The 19125-nt window shown below is 41.8% G+C and overlaps 1 protein-coding gene across 1 annotated transcript in view; it reads left to right on the forward strand.

Annotated features, from left to right (window-relative positions):
- Nucleotides 1–19125, forward strand: part of retreg1 (reticulophagy regulator 1) — a 32946-nt gene that overhangs the window by 7844 nt on the left and 5977 nt on the right. Inside the window, exons 4-7 of the mRNA XM_069685579.1 lie at nucleotides 16442–16559; nucleotides 16939–17023; nucleotides 17845–17967; nucleotides 18324–18394. Of these exons, the coding sequence (XP_069541680.1) occupies nucleotides 16442–16559; nucleotides 16939–17023; nucleotides 17845–17967; nucleotides 18324–18394 (397 nt within the window). The remainder of the gene's footprint in view (nucleotides 1–16441; nucleotides 16560–16938; nucleotides 17024–17844; nucleotides 17968–18323; nucleotides 18395–19125) is intronic.

Below are 19125 nucleotides of genomic sequence, written 5' to 3' on the forward strand. Positions count from 1 at the left end.
TTTTACAAAAGATCCGTTTTCATTTACCTAAAACGGCGTTTGTGTGGACTCAGTAATGATCCGATTAGAATTTGGTAATTAAAGGTCAAAGGTCAAGCTCACTGTGCACTGCCATAGCTCAAGAATGAATCCGCCAGACATGGAAGATTTTGAATGTGAGCGTGAAAGGTTGTCTGTCTCTATGTGTCAGCCCTGTGATTGACTGGCGACCAGTCCAGGGTGTACCCCGCCCTTCGCCCAATGGCAGCTGGGATAGGCTCCAGCCCTCCGCGACCCTGAACAGGATAAGGGTCAAAGTTTAAAGGTCAACTTCACTATGACATTATAGTTTCCTGGCACTTTGCTGGCCGTTACTCCCGTCCTGTTCATGTGAATATGATTTCTCAGCAACACCTGGAGACAAGGTCTTCACAAAAGCCGGCTCAGTCTTAAAAGCAGACACATGCAGTCCTGGCTGCTGACCCATTTAGTCGTCTGATTTGTGACCGAGTGGTGGACGTGGTGGGTCACCTGGTTACACTCCTGCCCTCATTTTGAAAGTGATTGTGCTTGTGTGTGTGTGTGTGTGTGTGTGTGTGTGTGTGTGTGTGTGTGTGTGTGTGTGTGTGTGTGTGTGTGTGTGTGTGTGTGTGGATTACTTGATGCAGCTGCCAGCCCTGGAGGCTCGGTGGGATTCAGCGGAAGGTGTCAGGGATTTGTGGGCGCCAGGCTGGATGCAACACATCTGAGTTATGTAACCGGTAGACTGATAGTCCAGGTCAGGGGCGACTCACAGGGTATAAAGACACAAAGCCTTGCACCTGGGTTTCCATCTCAGGAAAAATAAATAACCAGAGTTCCAAAGACTGAACGGATGGTGGGAAATTGAATGTCTTTGTTTGAGAAGACTTTATCAATACTGGCCACATTTTTAGTCCAAACACAGATGGGTCTTTCCTCCAGGTTTCATTCCGTTGGGTTTTAAGGGAAATATAATGAAGACAAAAAATCTAATTCAAGGCGCATTTATAAAACTTTCTTCCACGGTTTCCAACCAAGAGGCCAGAGATAAACGTGCTTTTAATTATGCGTTCGCATGTGCATGATGGCTCCTACGCGTTCCCTGCGTCTGGTTGGAGCGTCGGCTGTGCACGACCTCAAAAGAGATGCAGTCTGCACATGAACAGTAGGGGCAGTGTAGAGGCAGAGGGGACGTGACAGGGTCCACACAGCAGCAGGGACAACAATGGGTGTGTTCTGTCCACCGGTCATCAGTCGCCTGAGCTGGCTACGGACTTTTGTTAGTAACTTGGCCTCTGAGAATTTAGAATTAATAATATAAGCTGTATCCCAGTCCAGGGTCTGCAGCCTTCAAAGGCTGTATTTGAAGACCAGAAGCCCATCGAAGGCTGTCCCAGTTTGAAGGCTCCTTCAGATGTGGCCAACAAATGCATCCTTTGCAGCCCAACGTATCCCCAGATGCATTGTGCGGCAATTCAAACGAAACAGCGGACTTTTGAGCGGCTGAGGAATTAACAACTTTAAATGTTAACGTTTTTGGTTTCAGCTCAATCGAATAGCTGGCCTTACACAAGGGCCTTGAAACAATTTATCTTTAATAATAGGTTAACTTACTCGACGTTAGTTATGCTAACTAGTTAGCCCGCTAGCTACCTGTTGCTAGGCAAAAGGAGCGGCATTTGGTGACGCAAGGGTAAGGGCGGGAACAGCTGGTGACACAAACAGGAAATCCTCCGTAGACCGTCTCAGTTCAGTTCGGCCTTAACACCTACGCAGGCTATGAATGGAGCATGCTCCGTGGACCGCCTCCTTCGAAGGCTGCAGCCCCTGAATTGGCACACAACTTGAGTAACCTCCTCGAGTGATGCCATGTCTGTTGTTGACACCCCACACATACAGTAGTTGCATGCAGCCTGAGCTCTCTGGTGTGCCCTCTAGAGGTATTTTCGGGTCAACCTTTGTGCATCGATAAGTATGTGAAAAATTAAATTCATGAGGCAGCCGGTTGTGTACGCGCACGTAAGGTTAAAAAGCAAGTGTATCTCCGGCTGTAGTCTCTTTCTTCATTCATGGATGGATTTTTTTCAGCTGTCATGAAGATGGATCTGTTGAGTGAAGCTCTGTTTGTAGGCATTTTCTAGAAATGGGCAGATGATACCGAAGCTCTGAAGCTGGTTTCACTTGCATGAAGCACACCGTTACAATACAAGGTGTCGGAGCTTGTTCTGAAGGTAGATTGTCACGTGACTGATGGCGCCCCAAGCTTCAAACGTCACCGGTGCATCAGAAAGAACTTAATTCAGCTCCACAGTTTAGAAAGTTTTGCAACTAAACTGTGTGATTTGTGAGATAAGGAGAGAGCAGAATAACTAAGAAATACAACAATGTATGTTAGAAATAAAAATGATATCATCTCCACCCTATAATAAGAAATAACGTATTAAAGACGAATATATATAAAATAGCTTATTACTTTTATACCACCTCATTTAACATGACTTCAGTCATACACATCTACCTGAATGTAAGCTTTTCAGGCGATGCAGCTTTGATAGAAACAGTCCTAATCTGCATATCTACCTCAAAACATCTCTCCTTCCTCTCCCTCTGAGTCTCTGTGACATTTGGCCAGAAGGGTGGGACAGTGTCGTTGTCACCTGCTGTTGTCTGTCAGTGGTGTCTTGTGGGTAATTTGTACATCAAGGCTCAGAGCGAGTCTCGGGCAAAGGCTTGTGGGAGATTAGCTGCTGACCCACAATGCGAACTGACAGCTGGGTTATTTGAGCCAACAGAGGCTCTCCCTATTGTGTGTGTGTATGAGCGGTGGATGAAGCATTCAAAATATAAATATATGTCTGTGTACTGCCAGTTAAACATATACAGCAATCAAAGAGGAAAAAAAGGTTGCCGCATTATTGAGTAACTGTTCCCAGTAAAAAGCAGCAGGTCTTCTTTCAGACCGAAAAAACAGTGAGACAGATTCTTTTGTTTTCAAATAAAATGCTTACAAAATATTAGAACTGTCCCTCAAAAGTCAAAGATAAAAAAAAACCTCTGACTCTGTTTTTTAGCTGCGTCATTGTCTAAAGAGCAACAGCATGGCAGGCTGTACTTTACAAACTGGTTCCCATGATGACCCTTCAATGTTTGATAAAAACCTGTGAAACCCTGAACAGAGCAGTTTGAAAATGTTGTCCATCTGACGCTCTTTGACAGGGTTTCAGGTGCTGTTAGTGGAGCTGCTGCTAACTTTCTCTCTCTTGCTAATCTCTGTTTACTGATTCTACATGAAAATGTAAATCTGTAGGCGTTAGTTCAGCTAACAATCTGTTGTAGATCAAAAATTCAATTTGAGACAAATTCCCCTGACACTGTATCGCCAAGGCTGTTCAGCGTTTAGATCTCCCAACTTCCTTGAATGCATCATACGAGAGGCGTACGTTCTGTCTGATCGGGCTCTGAGTCAGCACTTATCTTTAAAGAGTGACCATTCGCTTCTCAAGTTTCTAGTCGGACTGTAAACAATGCAGCGCACAGAAAAAGAAGCCGGAAGTGTTTTATCGCTAACCATTCCAAACCGGTCCAAAGTTACCTGACCAGGCTATATCGTCGTTAGATGAAAGTTTATCTTTATTTACAGATTCTACATAAAAATGTAGAATCATAAGGCAGCCAGATTTTAGTACGAGAGGTGTTCTGGTTTCTGTTTGTAGTACAACTTTAGTCCGAGAAGCATCGACTAATCACGTATCAGCAGGCTTTGGTGATGTCCTGACTCCCATCAGCATCATCTGACAACAATTTAGCTTCTTATTAATCTCTATGAACAGACCTCTGCAGCAAGTTCAGCTAACAATCTGTTGTAGATCAAACATTCAATGTGAGACAAATTCCCCTGACGCTGTATCGCCAAGGCTGTTCAGCGTTTAGATCTCCCGACTTCCTTGAATGCATCATAAATGATGGCTCCGCCCTCCATTCAACAAACTTGTCAAGTTAAAGTAGTTTTCTTCTCCTCTTGAGGACAGACCACTTTGATCTGAACACACGGTCGCTTCTCGAGCTGCTAACTGGACTGTAAACAATGCAGCGCACCGAGAAGGAAGTGTTAGCTAGAAGACGTTTATCGCAAAATGCTGGCTACACCGGAATGCCTGAAATATTCGCCGTCGCTCCCAGAGGATGGATTATTGTCAGACTATAACTATACCATTAACTAACTACATTATTAACCACATTCATTTTTCATCTTTTCCATGTAGTTTTGGTTTAGTCCATAAATCTTCAGCCAGCTATTCTTTACTTTTCTTTAAGCTATCGATTAATTTGCATCTCTCGACGGAGAGCCCTTCATCTGTTTATCAGCTGCTCTTCCATATCAAGTGACCGCTCAGCTATATATAGTATGTATACAGTGTATGTATACTGACTGAAACTATTATAGATCAGCCAATGTAACCGTTCTGTTTTATATAGGTCAGCAAAGGGTCTGACTTTGACACAGAACCACACTGCTCTGTTCACTTCCTGTTTCCTGCAGACAGTCATTAATGAGTTCATGTCCAAACCTGGAGGTGGCTGAGTTTTCTTTCTTTGTGTCATAACACGACAAAGTCAACACGAACCACAGTTACAATAATGTATACATGATGTAAAGAGAGAAAAAAATTAAACAATTGAATAAATTAAAGGAAGGAAGGCAAAAGTATTTGATTATGTCAGTGACTGCATATAAAGAAGGATGACGGGTCTGCATCTACTCTCACTGTACTTCTTTGAAGTCATAATTCCCCCCGAGGCGGGCGCTGCCATCTTGCACTAGTGACATCATTTGGAGCCAGCATCAGCGCAGTTGTAACGATGTCCCGTCCCTTCCGCCAACCAAAACACAAATATAACTTACCGACAAACGGCAAAGATCCGGCACGTCGGCGTGTTTACCAGCAGAACAGCTTCTTGTGTCGGTCTGAAGCAGATATTCACGCTGATGGAAAGTTCAATGACTGTAGTGTTAGTGTTAGTTACGTCTCCTCTCACCGTTCCTCCTCTACTCTGCTACTCGGGAACAGAACGCTGCAGGAGCCCGATATGTCAACAGATCTGTCAATCATGAGGCCACACCCCCTTTTTTAGCATCAAATAACTAATTAAAAGTAAACTTGTCAGAAAAATGAACACTTGGATATAAATCATCATCATAAGAACTAACTATAATGACAGAAACCATGTTTGAGAAAAATGTATTTGACGTGTATTTTGATTTTATAGTTTGACTCATGTCCCATCTGTTAACATGGAGGAGGCGGGCTTTATGAGCTATACTGCAGCCAGTCAGCAGGGGGCGACAGAGAGGCTTCACTCTTGGGGAGCTGTCATGTCCTCCATCTTGTTTTTACAGTCTGTGGTTTATGTGTGTGCGCACATGTTTGGATGCTTGTGATCTGGACAGGTTTTTGTGAGGAGTAAAAATATCTAATGTGCGGAGGAGACTCGGGAGAGAGAAGGAAGAAAAAAGAAAAAGCAGAATAATAAAAACGTATAGTAGATACTGTTTATAGTTAAGCAATAAAATACACACAAACACATTCATACATGTACACAAACATTTTTTAAGGATGTGTTTTAGGAGGCACTGACAAACATCCTGCCAGTCACATCAGAAAATGCTCTTCTGTTTTGGATTTCTTCTTGTAAATAAATGAATTACCTGCTTCATTAATAACAAACATTGAGCAGCATGATCACCTGAATGTGAATATAAAAACAAACACCATTCTCACATGTGACGTGACATGGATTTTGTTTTTGTTGCTTTAAAGAGCGACTCGCTGTGCTGCTGTTTGTTCCCACAACAAACACAAAGTGTCTTAAGAGTTGTGAAACCTGAGCGCAGAGTGTGTGTGTGTGTGTGTGTGCGCGTGACTCAGCTGTTTCTCCTCTGACGGCACTGATTCAGAGGTGTGACATGAAGTAGTGCAGCCAATCAGATCACTTGACACAGAGGGGGTGTGCTTCGGAGCGAGCTCTCTGATTGGACGTTGGCAGAATGTTGGAAAACAAACCAGCCACGAGTGTTTGAGTGTTTCGTCACAGTCAAATTATTTGATCACGTCAAATAAAAATAAGAGAGTTGAAGTCTTTGAGTATTTAAATGTCTCTTTTTCATCTTAACCCTTTCAGCTCTGAAACACAAATGGTCCACCAGTGCCTACGCTGGTGTATCTGCTTGTTGTGTTGTCATGTCTTTGAGTATTTTAAAATGCCCCACACCCCTACAATCTGTAAACTCAACGATTATGTCACTCAATAATCCACTTTAAGTCAGGAAAGTGTTTAAATTGTGTCTTTAATATAAAAAACAAAAACACTTTTACGTCAGATCTTAAATAAACACACAAAACACAATGATCCAAAACATTTGTGAAGGTAGAAGGTAGTGGCTTTTATAGTTACTTCTGCAATAGCCATACAGGGACTACATCAGGATTTCTGCTAATAGTGCTGAATCGTTAAATGCGTCATATCCCTAAGTCATGTTCAAGCGACCAAGCTTTCATTTTGGAACAATGTAAAAACAGGATGATTTAAACGTCTCGTGGTCGCCCACTGGAGGTCCGTTTTTAAAGGTTCAGTCGTCTACAGACACAAGTGGCATGTTTTTGTGTTCGCCTGCGATGATTTTAGTCGATATGTTGATGAAGTGATTCAGAAAATAATTGTTTCAAAATCTACAAGCAATAGTACAACGTGTGATTATATGGTTTATCACATTACTGATACCGTTAAATCTACTTCACAAGTTTCAACAAAATGCATGAAAACATCTGATTTCTTCAATGTAGTTTTAATGTATGACCATTTTAAAGTTTAATGGTGAAAGTTTCAGTGGAGAGACTCCAATGAGTTTGGATTCTGATCAGTTTTAATAAATCAATAAATGCTGCCTTTTTCATTTGCCTCTAACGGCGTGATAAAGTGTTCCTCTGTCTGCATCTGAAACACTGCCGTGTCACACTTGATCTCTGCTGTCGTGTGTCTGTAACTTGATAACAACATTGAATATAAACATTCTGAAATATCTGCCAACTCTGAAACCCTTCTTTAATGTCCTGTGTACTGAACATTTTGTTTACCACACAACACACCGTGGACCATCTGTGCAGGACCTGAGAATTAGAATTTGCGTAACTTCCAAGAAGATAATGTGTAGTAACCACCACATGTCTTCTCCATGACGCAATCATGTGAAGATAGAAACGTGTTTTATTTATTATCTATTTTTAGATATTTTCTGAACTGTCTTTAGTATTTCAGGAAAACTTTAGAAGACGAATCAAAATGTTCCAAATACTGAAAAAACCTACCTACCAACTCAATGTATAATGGCAAGTTGTAGTGGTCTTTAGAGGGGCTGATGGGTGGATGTTGTTCTCTTTGGACAGAGCTGGGCTGGCTGTTTTCCCAAAGTCTCCAGTCTGAATGCTGAAAGTTAGTCAGCTGCTGGTAGTCCGTAGCCTCTTTTTTAGCACACAAATATGAGCTGTTCTTTTTAACCTGGTGCACAAATCTCATTTTCTGCTGTTTATAAACTGCCCTTGTTCCCCTCAAGTGCAGTTGGTGGCAGTAATGCACCTCCATGCGTCAATTATAACTAGCACAAGAAGAAGAAACCGTTAACGTCTATAGCATAGACAATGGGTGTGTCCGAAACCGAGTACTATCATAATAATCATACACACCGGGACGTAGAATTGAGTATGTCATGCGTTCCCATCTCATAGTATGCAATTTTGTGTATGCGAGAAATGCCCGGATGTATACTAGATCGGCCCGGATGTTTGAGTATGAGACGGGAGCTCACTGGTTGTACTCAACCGCCCCGCTCTGAGTATGATGCGAACGGCATACTAATAGTCAGGTTAGCAGGCAGTATGCAGTACATACTGTTTGAGTATGTAGTAGGCAGTACGTTAGTATGCGGTTTCGGCCTGTATAAAAAGATGGACGACATGACAGCTCCCTAAAAGTGAAGCCAAACCCTCTCTAGCGCCCCCTGCTGACTCGCTGCAGTATAGCTCATAAAGCCCGCCTCCTCCATGTTAACAGATGGGACATGAGTCAAACTATAAAATCAAAATACACGTCATTATAGTTAGTTCTTATCATGCTGATTTATGTCCAAGTGTTCATTTTTCTAACAGGTTTACTTTTAATTAGTCATTTGATGCTATAAAAAGGGGGTGTGGCCTCATGATTGACAGCTCTGTTGACAAATGGGGTTCTGTTCCCAAGTAGCAGAGTAGAGGAGGGACGGCGAGAGGAGACGTAACTAACACTACAGTCATTGAACTTTCCATAAATGTGAATATCTGCTTCAGACCGACACAAGAAGGCTTAGACGGGATCTTTACCGTGTTTTCAGTAAGTATGTATGTTTGTTTAGTGGAAGGGGCGGGACATTTTTACTGCCTCTCCACACACCGATCTCTATTCCACAGTCAGCGCCCGCCTCGGAGGTATTTTGGCTTCAATTAAGTACAAGTGAGAGTAGATGGAGACACGTCATCCATCTTTTTTACAGTCACTGGTCTGTAGTAAGAACCAGGTATTCACAGGATGGAGACGTGTTGGGGAAAAAAATAAAGCCAAACATGGGGTCACATTTTGTAATTTAGCTTGTAGGCTACACAATGTGACCTCCCTTAGCCCAATGTTGACCTCCGGCTTGAAAATGAAAGGGATCAGAGCCATTAAATTGACTCACTTATGAACTCCCATCAATAGACCTTTAAATAGACCAAACGCTGTCATCAACAAATAAACAACATTGTCTCGGTCACACATGTCCCCTCTCATCTGGCTGTCCATGTCACTGACACACGAGGAGGTGTGTAAGGGAGGTGGATGTGTTGGCGGGGTTGGTGGTGGTGGAGGGTGTTGCTGTTTAAGCCCCCCACCCACGACCCCATCCCTCTGTCCTCCTGATGGCTGCCAGTTGGAATGTAGTGTGACCGGGTTATTTTTAGACGAGGCTGCTTGAAATACTCCAACCGCGGCTTCATTGACGATAAACACAAGCTGCTCTCGCGCCGTGTGGCACGTAACACCTGAGTTGGGCTCAAACCTGAGTTTCTGCTGATTTTGTTTTTACTACAAAGACAAGTTCTAGCTGCCTCTTGTTTCCTTCTTTGCTAAAATATCATCTCAACTACCTGTGTGTGGCAACCTTTCCTCCTGACGTAAAACCCAAAGATCTGGAGATGTCTCCTGAAGATCGTGGGGCAGGACTGAGGTATGACTGGACGTGTGGGTGCATTGTGGTCTGTTTGATAATTTAAAGGGTTTGTTCAACTTAATCACAAAAAGAATCAATACATATTTCCTCACTTGCCTCGCCCCTCGTCATGCAGATTTGGTTTTATTTGTCTTGGTTTGGAGATAAATGCCTCAGAGATTTGTCTCTTCTATGGACATTTCGGGGCTTTAAGAATTGTGAAAAACCCGGCAGCAGCACATCTTTTCAGGAACAATTTTACTCTTACCCCAGGTTGCTTTTCAATGAAGATGCGAAAATGGAAAATGGAGCTGATGTTGCAACATTTTTGGGCACTGATGCTGATTTTAGAGTGGAACAGTTTGCAGGTACCGATACGGCGTCGAATGAAAACACTGCATGGTGCACCAATTTTGCACCGGTATGACAAATGTACTTAAGGGGTGCTTTCTTATCTTTAACATTATCATACCTTGTTAACCACCTGCTCTGTGATGCTCTGCTACATGTGCTACAGACAATGCTTAAAGTATTGTAAACTATGGAGTTAAAGCGCTACAATGGACAAACAATGTCATTAGCACCTTTCTAAATCGTCCCCACGCATTGTTCTGTTGGTTTTATGCTCCGATAGATGTTTTACAATTATTTTTACAAACATGTTTACCTGTCGTGTAACAGTGCAAAATGAGGTTTTTTTTGGAAGGGCGATTTGGTTGAATTGAACTTTACTAGAGGGATGAAAAGATGAATGGATGGACTTTTTTGATCCCAGACTGGGATATAAGTAAAATCATGTTGGGGACTGTTTTTGTCTGTGTCTGGATTATGCAATAAGTATTTGACGTAGCTTTAGCTCAACGCAGGCTCCTCATCTCATTTATTGGCACATTTAAATCTTGGTTACAGTCTAAAAAGATCAAAACAAACAACATGACATAGATCTACTTGGAAAGCTGTACACATCATTGCGTCATCGCTCCCCATCCGTCCATAACACCGGCGTCTTATGTTACTTCTGGCGTTTGGCTCAGTGTCTCAGGCAGACTCATGCAGTCGGGCTTCTTGCAAAGGCATTAACTTTCCCACTCCATTGATGTCAACTTACAGTATCTATGGGTCTGTTTGCAGAACATAATCAGCTATTAGTTGCATCGGAGTCAGAGTTTGTGTGGTGTATGCACACACAGACAGATGGGTAAACATATTTACAACCTCTTTCCCAATCACAAGTGAAGAGCTGGGATGTTTTTGCCACCATTCCTCGCATTGTTTGTCTGGCTCTATTTTTAAAGCATCATCACCGGGCTTGTTAGGGGCTCAGACATGCCGCTCCCTGTGTTGTTTCAGAGATTATTGGTTGGGTAAAGGGAAATCTGCCCGACAGCTGCTCATGTGGTGCCTCAGCCCTCCTCCCCTGCCTGCAGGCCTCTGACGCGGTTGTTGTCAGTTTCTCAGTTGAAAGTTAGACATTTTCCTTTTGGAGTGACGACTGTGGTGAAACTTTAAGACTGACTGATTGGCCCACCAGTGGAGGGTGGTGGTCTGTAAAGATCTGAAGAGATGAAAAATGATATATCAGCTTCTAAGTATCCTTAAGGTTCAGTGAGCTCAGACAGCATGTGACTGCCTAGAGGGCTGATTTGCAACCCACATCTATTACGATGACAGTTATTTTTGGCAAGATGTGCAAATGATTCTGGATTTAACTTGAAACCAAAATCTACCGAGTTGCGATTTACTTAAAAATCTCAGGCAGTCAGAGACGCAAATGCCAATTAAAATCCAGAGTGTGAAGTTCAGTCGTCTGCTACAGCACTGGTACTCGCCTCAGAGTTTGCCTTCAGGGCCTCCTGCTGTTGTTCCCGTCCAGGGTTAAAGTTGACTTATTGTTTTCTCTAAAACCATGATCATTATCTGAACTTAACAAAGTCGTGTTGATGCCTTAAACTGAACCAAACTGCAACCATTTTACAGCACTAACCATGCACTTTGATAGATTTAATTACCTTAGAGCTCCTGTGAGGAACATTCAGTGTTGTTTTTGGCGCCCCCTGTGGGCAAAGCCGTACCTCTTATCTCTTTGCTGATTTTGTCCTGTACATGCTTCAGTGGTGTTTTTAAGCAAAAAATCTCATCCTGCTTTCTTTAACAGTCACATGCATCACTCACTTTAAATGTTTGCCCTGGAAAATGTAAACAAAGGCAGCGTGCAGTTCATCACTTCGCCTGACACCTACCCCCCCGCCAGCAGTTTCAGGCATTAAAAAAAACTATATAGTAATAATCAGTCTTGTCGCTGATGGCCTGGTTTGCTTTTGTAGGTCATATAGAGTCAACAGAATGAATTTCAGCCTGTTTCATAACCATCAGAAAACTCTTCACAGGGGCTTTAAGTACTTGGTTGAGTTTAGAAATCCCTCCTGGTGAAAGTTCTTGTTGCTGACTCGTTGGGTTTCTGAGCCAATCATAGCATAGCAGATTGGGACAAGGCGGTACTTTATTGGGCAAAAAAACACAGACTCCAAACTACAACCCACTTTAGCATTCCCTCTAAATTCTCTGACTAATCTAACCAAAAAACACAACCAATCTGACTCCATAGCTTTGTGAACGAGCCGCCAAACGCACGTTCAGCAAGGGAAAGTGCACTGCAAATGAGTTAGCTAGTTAGCTTGTTTGCTGCTCAGCTTCAGACTTTAAAATTCCAATCAACAACTACCTTCATGTCATGAAAAGAAGAACCTTTTATTTAGAACCAGAGCTCAACTGAACTTATCTTATATGTTTTCCAATATGTGCTGAAATGAAAAGACATCAAGAAAGTATGCTTCTGAGTATCACGGTGCACGATCAATATAGAAAAGATCAAATTTTTCCCAGGGCAAATGCATTCCTATACCAGCCAAATAACCCGTTCTTATCAGCACAAGATCAAGCCAGTCAGCTGTTAAAACATTTAAAACTAGTCAGAAAATATTTAGCTTTGGATATCATACAGATTTGACACAAATCTTCAACACCTACACCAACCAGAAATTGTTTGCAGCTGCAAGTTTTTTTACATTGTCTCTACATCCGTTCATCCATACTGATTGCCCAAGGGTCTCTAGAGGATTTGAAACCAAATGGAAAATTTGACTGCCAAAAAAAAAGGTGGATGTCACTTTAAATCTTTTTTTTTCACAGCTGAACATGGCCTACTTAAACCCAATGAACCCTGGCACCTCCAAGATAAAGGGTTCATTTCCAAGTTGGCAGGAAAACAAACTGTAACAAACTTCCCTTTCCACACTCCAGGTGATCTGTGATGAGGTGAAACTCGACATCCACAAACACTGACATGTCTGTCCAGGAAAACGTCCCTCTTTCTTGGAACAGAGAAATGCTTATCTGTGCGTCCCTTACTGCTTTTATCGCTTCACAGTATCCCTGTCACATGTTCCGCCCATCATGTTTCCCTGGAAATCACCCTCCTAGTGGGGGCATGTGCCTGGAAGTCGAGAGGGGAGCAGTGGGTTGACCTTTCGTCATGAGGGTTATGTGAGACAAGGCTGGGTGTTTGGGTAAGGTGGGAGTATATGGAATACTTCTCGTGAACACTTGTGCTTGTTCCTTGTAGCCAAGCAGATACTTGAGAGAGGTCAACAGTATTATTCTGATATTTGTGGATATTTGTGGATTGACTCTGGAAGGCAGCATTTTGAGTCTAAGGCTGTGTCCAACCTTAGGTTTCTGATAACTTCTGCTGCGCTTACACCTAGCTTCCACACTTTTCTGCTGATGTAGAGCTCCTATAAAAGGAGACATGCTGCTGTCCCCATATTAGAAAACTCTGGGGTTGTCTTTCAGTGTGTTGAGGAACAAAACCGAGGCTCTGAAAATGCCACATTCTCTTCCTGTCCTATCAGCCCCCTCTCCTTCCCTGAATCTTTCACCTCCTATAACTCAACATAATGTGTTCATATTGCTGGTGCCCCTCTCTGAATTATTTTTTTCTCTATGTTTCTTAAAATACCTGTTCTTATAGACATTTTTAGATCGATGCCATCTCATTTGATTATTTGCATCTTCAACAGGCTAGAACCGTTAAAAAGGCCATCATTACACGATTTGCCAAAGAGCACAGGAACCTCACAGCTATGCCAACTGCCTAGTTGTTTTACTTCCCAAAACTCCATTGACACTGATTTGACACCGTTAGTTTCCAAAACAGCTGCCTTCACAGGACAAGAAGTTTCCATCCACTGTTCGATTTAGCACATTGTCATGTAATCTGATCAAGGCTGTGAAAAGCACATACAAACCCCCGAGTTAATCGCCATTTTGATTTATTTAGTATAAACCAAAGAAGAAATTTGATTTAGTCTGGTGTTTTTTGTTTTTATCAGCCATTGAAATGCTTTAAAAACACAAACTGATTTGATGTTATTAATTGTTAAAAAGTAACAGTATTTGTTTAATTTGTGTTATTGTCAAGATACATTTATCATGTATTATATGCAACATGGTTTGAGTTAGAAAAAAGACCTGGAGTTACAGGTAGATAAGCCATTGGAACAGCAGCTAGCTAATAGAGCAAGCAAGAGTTTTCCAAACACACATGACCTACAGATGTAGTTGTTTTTCATTGATCATTTTGTCTCCTCATCTGGCATGCGGTGTACCCCAGGGCTCTAAACTTGGTCCTTTTCGCTTCTCTGTATACATCTTCACCCATGCTTCCTTAATCAGTCAATTTAAGGTAATTTCTTATCACTGTTGTGTAGTTACAGGGCTTCACTTTGCTGAAACCTGAAGTCAAATCTGTTCTATCCTTCAACGTTTTAAAACCTGTCTTGATTATTTGTCACCGTTTAACTGTTTTTCAGTTCTCTTCAGTTTCTCAGACTTTTGACTAATGCACCATGTAACCTTATGTTAAAGAGGCATCGACCAATCTACTCTGGTTACCTATTGAATGCATTTGTCCTGTGTAGTTTATGGAAATGTTGTTTCTATATTGTCATTTCCTGTTTTCAACTGTATTTACTGTAAAGGGGCAGCTGTGGCCTAATGGTAGAGTCGGTCGTCTCTCAGTCTGGAGGTTGGGGGTTCTGTCTCTGACTGCCACAGTCACATGTCGAAGTGTTCTTCGATAAGACACTGAACCCCAAATTGCTGCCAAAGGCAAAACCTTCTGTGTATGAATGTCCATAGAATCTGATAGGAGATTGGCATTTACCTTTGCCATCAGTGTGTGAATGACTGTGTGAATGGGTGAATGTGACATGTAGTGTAAAAAGCACTTTGGAAGACTAGAAAAGCGCTATCTAAGTCCATTTACCACTTACTATTTAAAGCACCTTTTAACCTGTGTTTCGAAAGGCGCTTAATGAATAAAATGTTTACTTACTCAGATAGGTACATGAGCCACAAGTGTACCTTTTTTATAACCGTTTTTCTGTGAAGTGATCACAGTGGAAGAGTAGAGTGAAACACAATATAATTTATGGGAACCTACAAAGTGGAGGGGAAGTTTCGGATCTCACCAGGTGGCCCAGAATTCCCGGCAGTACTACAACATGGAAAGCTCTTTCACGCTCTATTCCCATCAGCCATCTGTCTGATTCGTCATCTTGCCAATTTTATGGTAGGCTTCTTATTTTAGACGATGACTCTTACATTGGATTCTTGGACTAAATTTCATCAGTGACCATCAACCAATATAATTCATTGCCTGAAAAGTAAACATCTCTAGTCAAGTCAAATGGTGATACTATTTTTAATACAAAGTCACTGCATATTGTGTCAGTAGTGACCATTTTTACATACCAGCAGGTCATGTCACAATATTTCAACAACACAAGTTGAAAAAAGCTCTTCCCTTGAAAATCTTTTTAAAAGGTGACAGAAACTCAGTATTTAAAGAACCATTGCTAGACATATGTGGTGTTTAAATGTCTACATAGACATTATAAATTAAATGCTGTAGCAGTGAGTAAAGGCACACTTACTCATCACCTATACTGGTGGCCTCTTCTGAAACTTAAGAGCTGTTTGGTGCTAGCTTAGCTTAGCAAGGTTTGATCAGATGGAGCAAAGGTGTCATGTCTTGTGTAGTTAAGTTCTCGTCAGTATCAGTTTTTGTGTTTCCTGTTTTATTTTGAAAGTCCCTTGTCCGTTCTGTTATGTCCTGTCAAGTTCCCTCTTCTGATTTCCTGCCCCTGCCTTTATGTGTTTCACCTGCGTCTTGTTAGCGTCTGTGTCCCTCCCTATTTAAACCCCTCGCGTCTGTTCCCCTGTGCCAGATTGTCGAGCTTTCTGGTGAGATTGTCCAGCAATCCTTCCTCGTGTTTCCAGTGTTTTGTGTATGACCTATTTTGCCTCTTTGACCAGCCTTTTGCCTGCCATTTTTGATCCAGTTGCCTGTTACTATTTTTGATTACCTGTGTTTTTGACCTCGGACTGAGTGCACCAGTTGCCTAAGCCTGACAAAAGGTGTAGATTGACAGAGTAGAGGATGTAACTGATGGATAGGGCAAAGCAGAGAACGTGGCGCGACAACTGATTATTATCTTTACTATTTAATTCATTCTTTGGCTGATGTAATGTCTTAAAGTGCTTTATTTGCCAGGCCAACAGTCAAAATTAAAAGAGAACTTATAACAATGATATGAAGCAGAGAAAAACAGCACATTTGACGAGCTAGATCCGGCAAATATTTGATAGTCCACCTACATGGTCATCCAGATTGCAGTTCATTGGGTAACCAATTGATTGACAATTGCTCGCTCACATGATACGTGGTTCCATATCTGCTGGATACATTAAAAGCATTTGTTCTACCTTATCAACTTACAATTTGTGTTGTGAGTACAGTTTGTTTCTGCTGCCTCGGGATGGCCCTAAAATCTGTTAAAGCAGGTATGAATGATGAGTCGATTTCCATGAGTGGTCTGGTTCCCTCAGCAGCAGAACATTCCAGTTTCATGTTTAGGTAACTAGAAGTTCTTGATAAGGGTTAAGAAAGACATTTATTTATCATTTAAAAAATATCCCTCTTGTATTTGACATCATGAATGCCTACTCCCAACTTGACCATCTCCCTGGGACTTTTAGTGGCATCATACATTGTAACTCCTTTTAAAGATGACTAACACGGCCTCTGTCTGTCTTTTCCTGCAGCTGGGAGATCATTGACTCAGGCCAGGATGGACGGTCTGGGACTGGACCTCAGCTCAGCGACTCCCTTAAACTTTTCCTCCAGGAAACATCGGCTTTCAAACAGCAGAACCCAGGCAAGGTGAGAAGGGACGAAAACTACCCAAGACTCATCTCAACTGCCCTCTTATTTACTGCAATTAATCCTATAGGCATGTGGTTGTTAGGCTCTTGCATACTGTAACTGTACATGGTAAAACAGGCACAAGACATTTTATATAAAATAAGTCCTTGTTTTCAAACTGGAAAAATGCTCTTACTGAATCTTGATTTAATTTAAAATTACAAGTTCAAAGGTTTACTCAGAACTTGAGCTCTTACTTAATTGTCTGTATTGTAAAACTGTTGTAAAAGTACATTTTTTGGCTCTCAGACAATCTGGTAATGGATTAGCTGTAGAGTAGAGTAACGGTAGATTTGTCTGCATCATTCTCTTTGTGTTTGCTTTCTGTCTCTTCCAGTTCTGTCTGCTGGTTTGCAGTTTGTGCACCTTCTTTGCCGTCTTAGGACGCTACATTCCAGGGATTGTTATCTCATATATTCTAGGTGAGTAAACTAAGGTTTTGCACATAAAGAGACAATGTCTGTCATGCTTAAGAGACTTGCAAATCACCTGGAGGGAAGCTGCAGGTTGATATTCCTGGTTCTCCTCTCTTGGATGCTAAGATATTCCTTTACTATCACTGATATTCAGACCATTTCTGTTCAGTAAACATCAGTGACCTTCGTAAGCGAGACACCACCAGTAAAGACCTATTTCCACTTTTACTTCCACAGACTGTATAAAAAGATGGCCGACATGACAGCTCCCTAAAAGTGAAGCCAAACCCTCTCTTTCGCCCCCTGCTGACTGCCTGCAGTATATGTCATAAGGCCCGCCTCCTCCATGTTAACAGATGGGACATGAGTCAAACTATAAAATCAAAATACACTTCAAATACATTTTTCTCAAACATGGTTTCTGTCATTATAGTTAGTTCTTATCGTGCTGATTTATGTCCAAGTGTTTATTTTACTGACAAGTTTGCTTTTAATTAGTTATTTGATGCTGTAAAAAGGGGGCGTGGCCTCATGATTGACAGCTCTGTTGACAAATGGGGCTCCTGCAGCGTTCTGTTCCCGAGTAGCAGAGTAGAGGAGGAACAGCGAGAGGAGACGTAACTAAAACAATCAGTAAGATACTGTGATCAATAGTGTCAAATATTGAACCCAATGGGGTGAGGGAACCGGTTTCTGCAAATGAAATAAAAAGACTCTTTAGTGAGTGTTTATGGCTGGCAGGTTAAATCCCTTTGTGGAAACAGATTATTTAACTTGTTTATAATTTCTTTAGCTTTATTTGTGTCTCTCCCGGCGTCTCTCTGCAGTGCTGGGTGTGTTCCTGTGGCCTCTGATTTCATCTCATGAGGTTGGTTTGTGGCTGGAGCCAGTTCTGCAGAAGCTGGACTTTGGCATCGGGGAGTTTCTTCAGAAAATTAAAGAGAATCATGGTAAATACGAAACACAGCAGCGTGTCATATGTTTTCATTTTGTCTGCGTTATAAGGGCTTGACTTTGTAGAGAGAGAGAATAAAAGCAACTGTGAGTAGCTTTTTTTTTGTGTGTGGATTTTAGCGCCCCCTGTGGACAAAGTATGTATGTGTATTTAGTCCCATTTAATATCTAGCTTTGGTAATCCTTAAAAGTCAGTATCTGGATGCGGTTGATCGTATCCAGTTTTCCTTTAAAAACTGAGATAAAAGTAAGCTGGAGTACCTTATCCTGGATAGGAAAAAAGTGGATTCTTCTTTTCCTGATTAAACCTTTTGAACAACCGGGCCCTGCATTTACATTTTCCTCCTTTCAGAGAGGAGAATCCTGCAGGCTCAGACTGACAAAGAGGGCATCGAGTCGGACCTCTCCTCCATGTTTCCCAAGGTTTGATGATCATCTCCTCATTTCAATCTAATTTTGCCCCTGCTGACTGAAGGAATTCAGGTGAAGCTAATTGACAATACAGTACACACATCCACATCAGAATCGAGACCTGTGCTGAAGTGGATTCTCCTGAAGCCGAACACTTGATTACAGATAACATTCACTGAGTGTGTTTTGTGAATTACCTGGATGTTATGGGGTGAGTTATTAGAACTGCAGGACTGTAGATTCAAACTGCAGATAAAAGTCACAAAAGTAGGGAATCAGTTGGGAGTTTTTAGCCACGTGTTACAGTCCTTATCATCTGATCGAGTCTGATCACACCTGAGAAAAGTTCTGCAAAGTTTCCAGTAAGCAGACCTTGTTCTATGAGCTCATTTATGTGTCAAACTTATATATGTAAGCTCAATAATTAACCTTCTTTGACACATTTTAAGTATTGATCAGAGAGGTTTGGTATGAAGCCAGATAGGTTGGTTAGCGAGGAATGTTGAGCCTAAAGCCAGAGGTTTCAGTGTCTGTTTTAACCTGGCTACATCACATAATAAGAGGTTATGTTCAGAGTTTCAGGCATCATTTCTTCTCCTTCTCCTGCCCTCCTGGAGTCTGTGAGCGATGTACATTCTCAGAAGGGGGATTATGTGAAACTGTAAGGCTACGTTAGCAATGCCACCAGACAAATCAGCAGCAGCTACTGACCGCTTTGGATTTAGATTTTATGCCTGGCTCCA

Source organism: Semicossyphus pulcher, unplaced genomic scaffold (assembly GCF_022749685.1).
Source record: "Semicossyphus pulcher isolate SPU_LCO1_2020_fin unplaced genomic scaffold, fSemPul1.0.p SCAF_7, whole genome shotgun sequence".
In the NCBI taxonomy this organism is placed as follows: domain Eukaryota; kingdom Metazoa; phylum Chordata; class Actinopteri; order Labriformes; family Labridae; genus Semicossyphus; species Semicossyphus pulcher.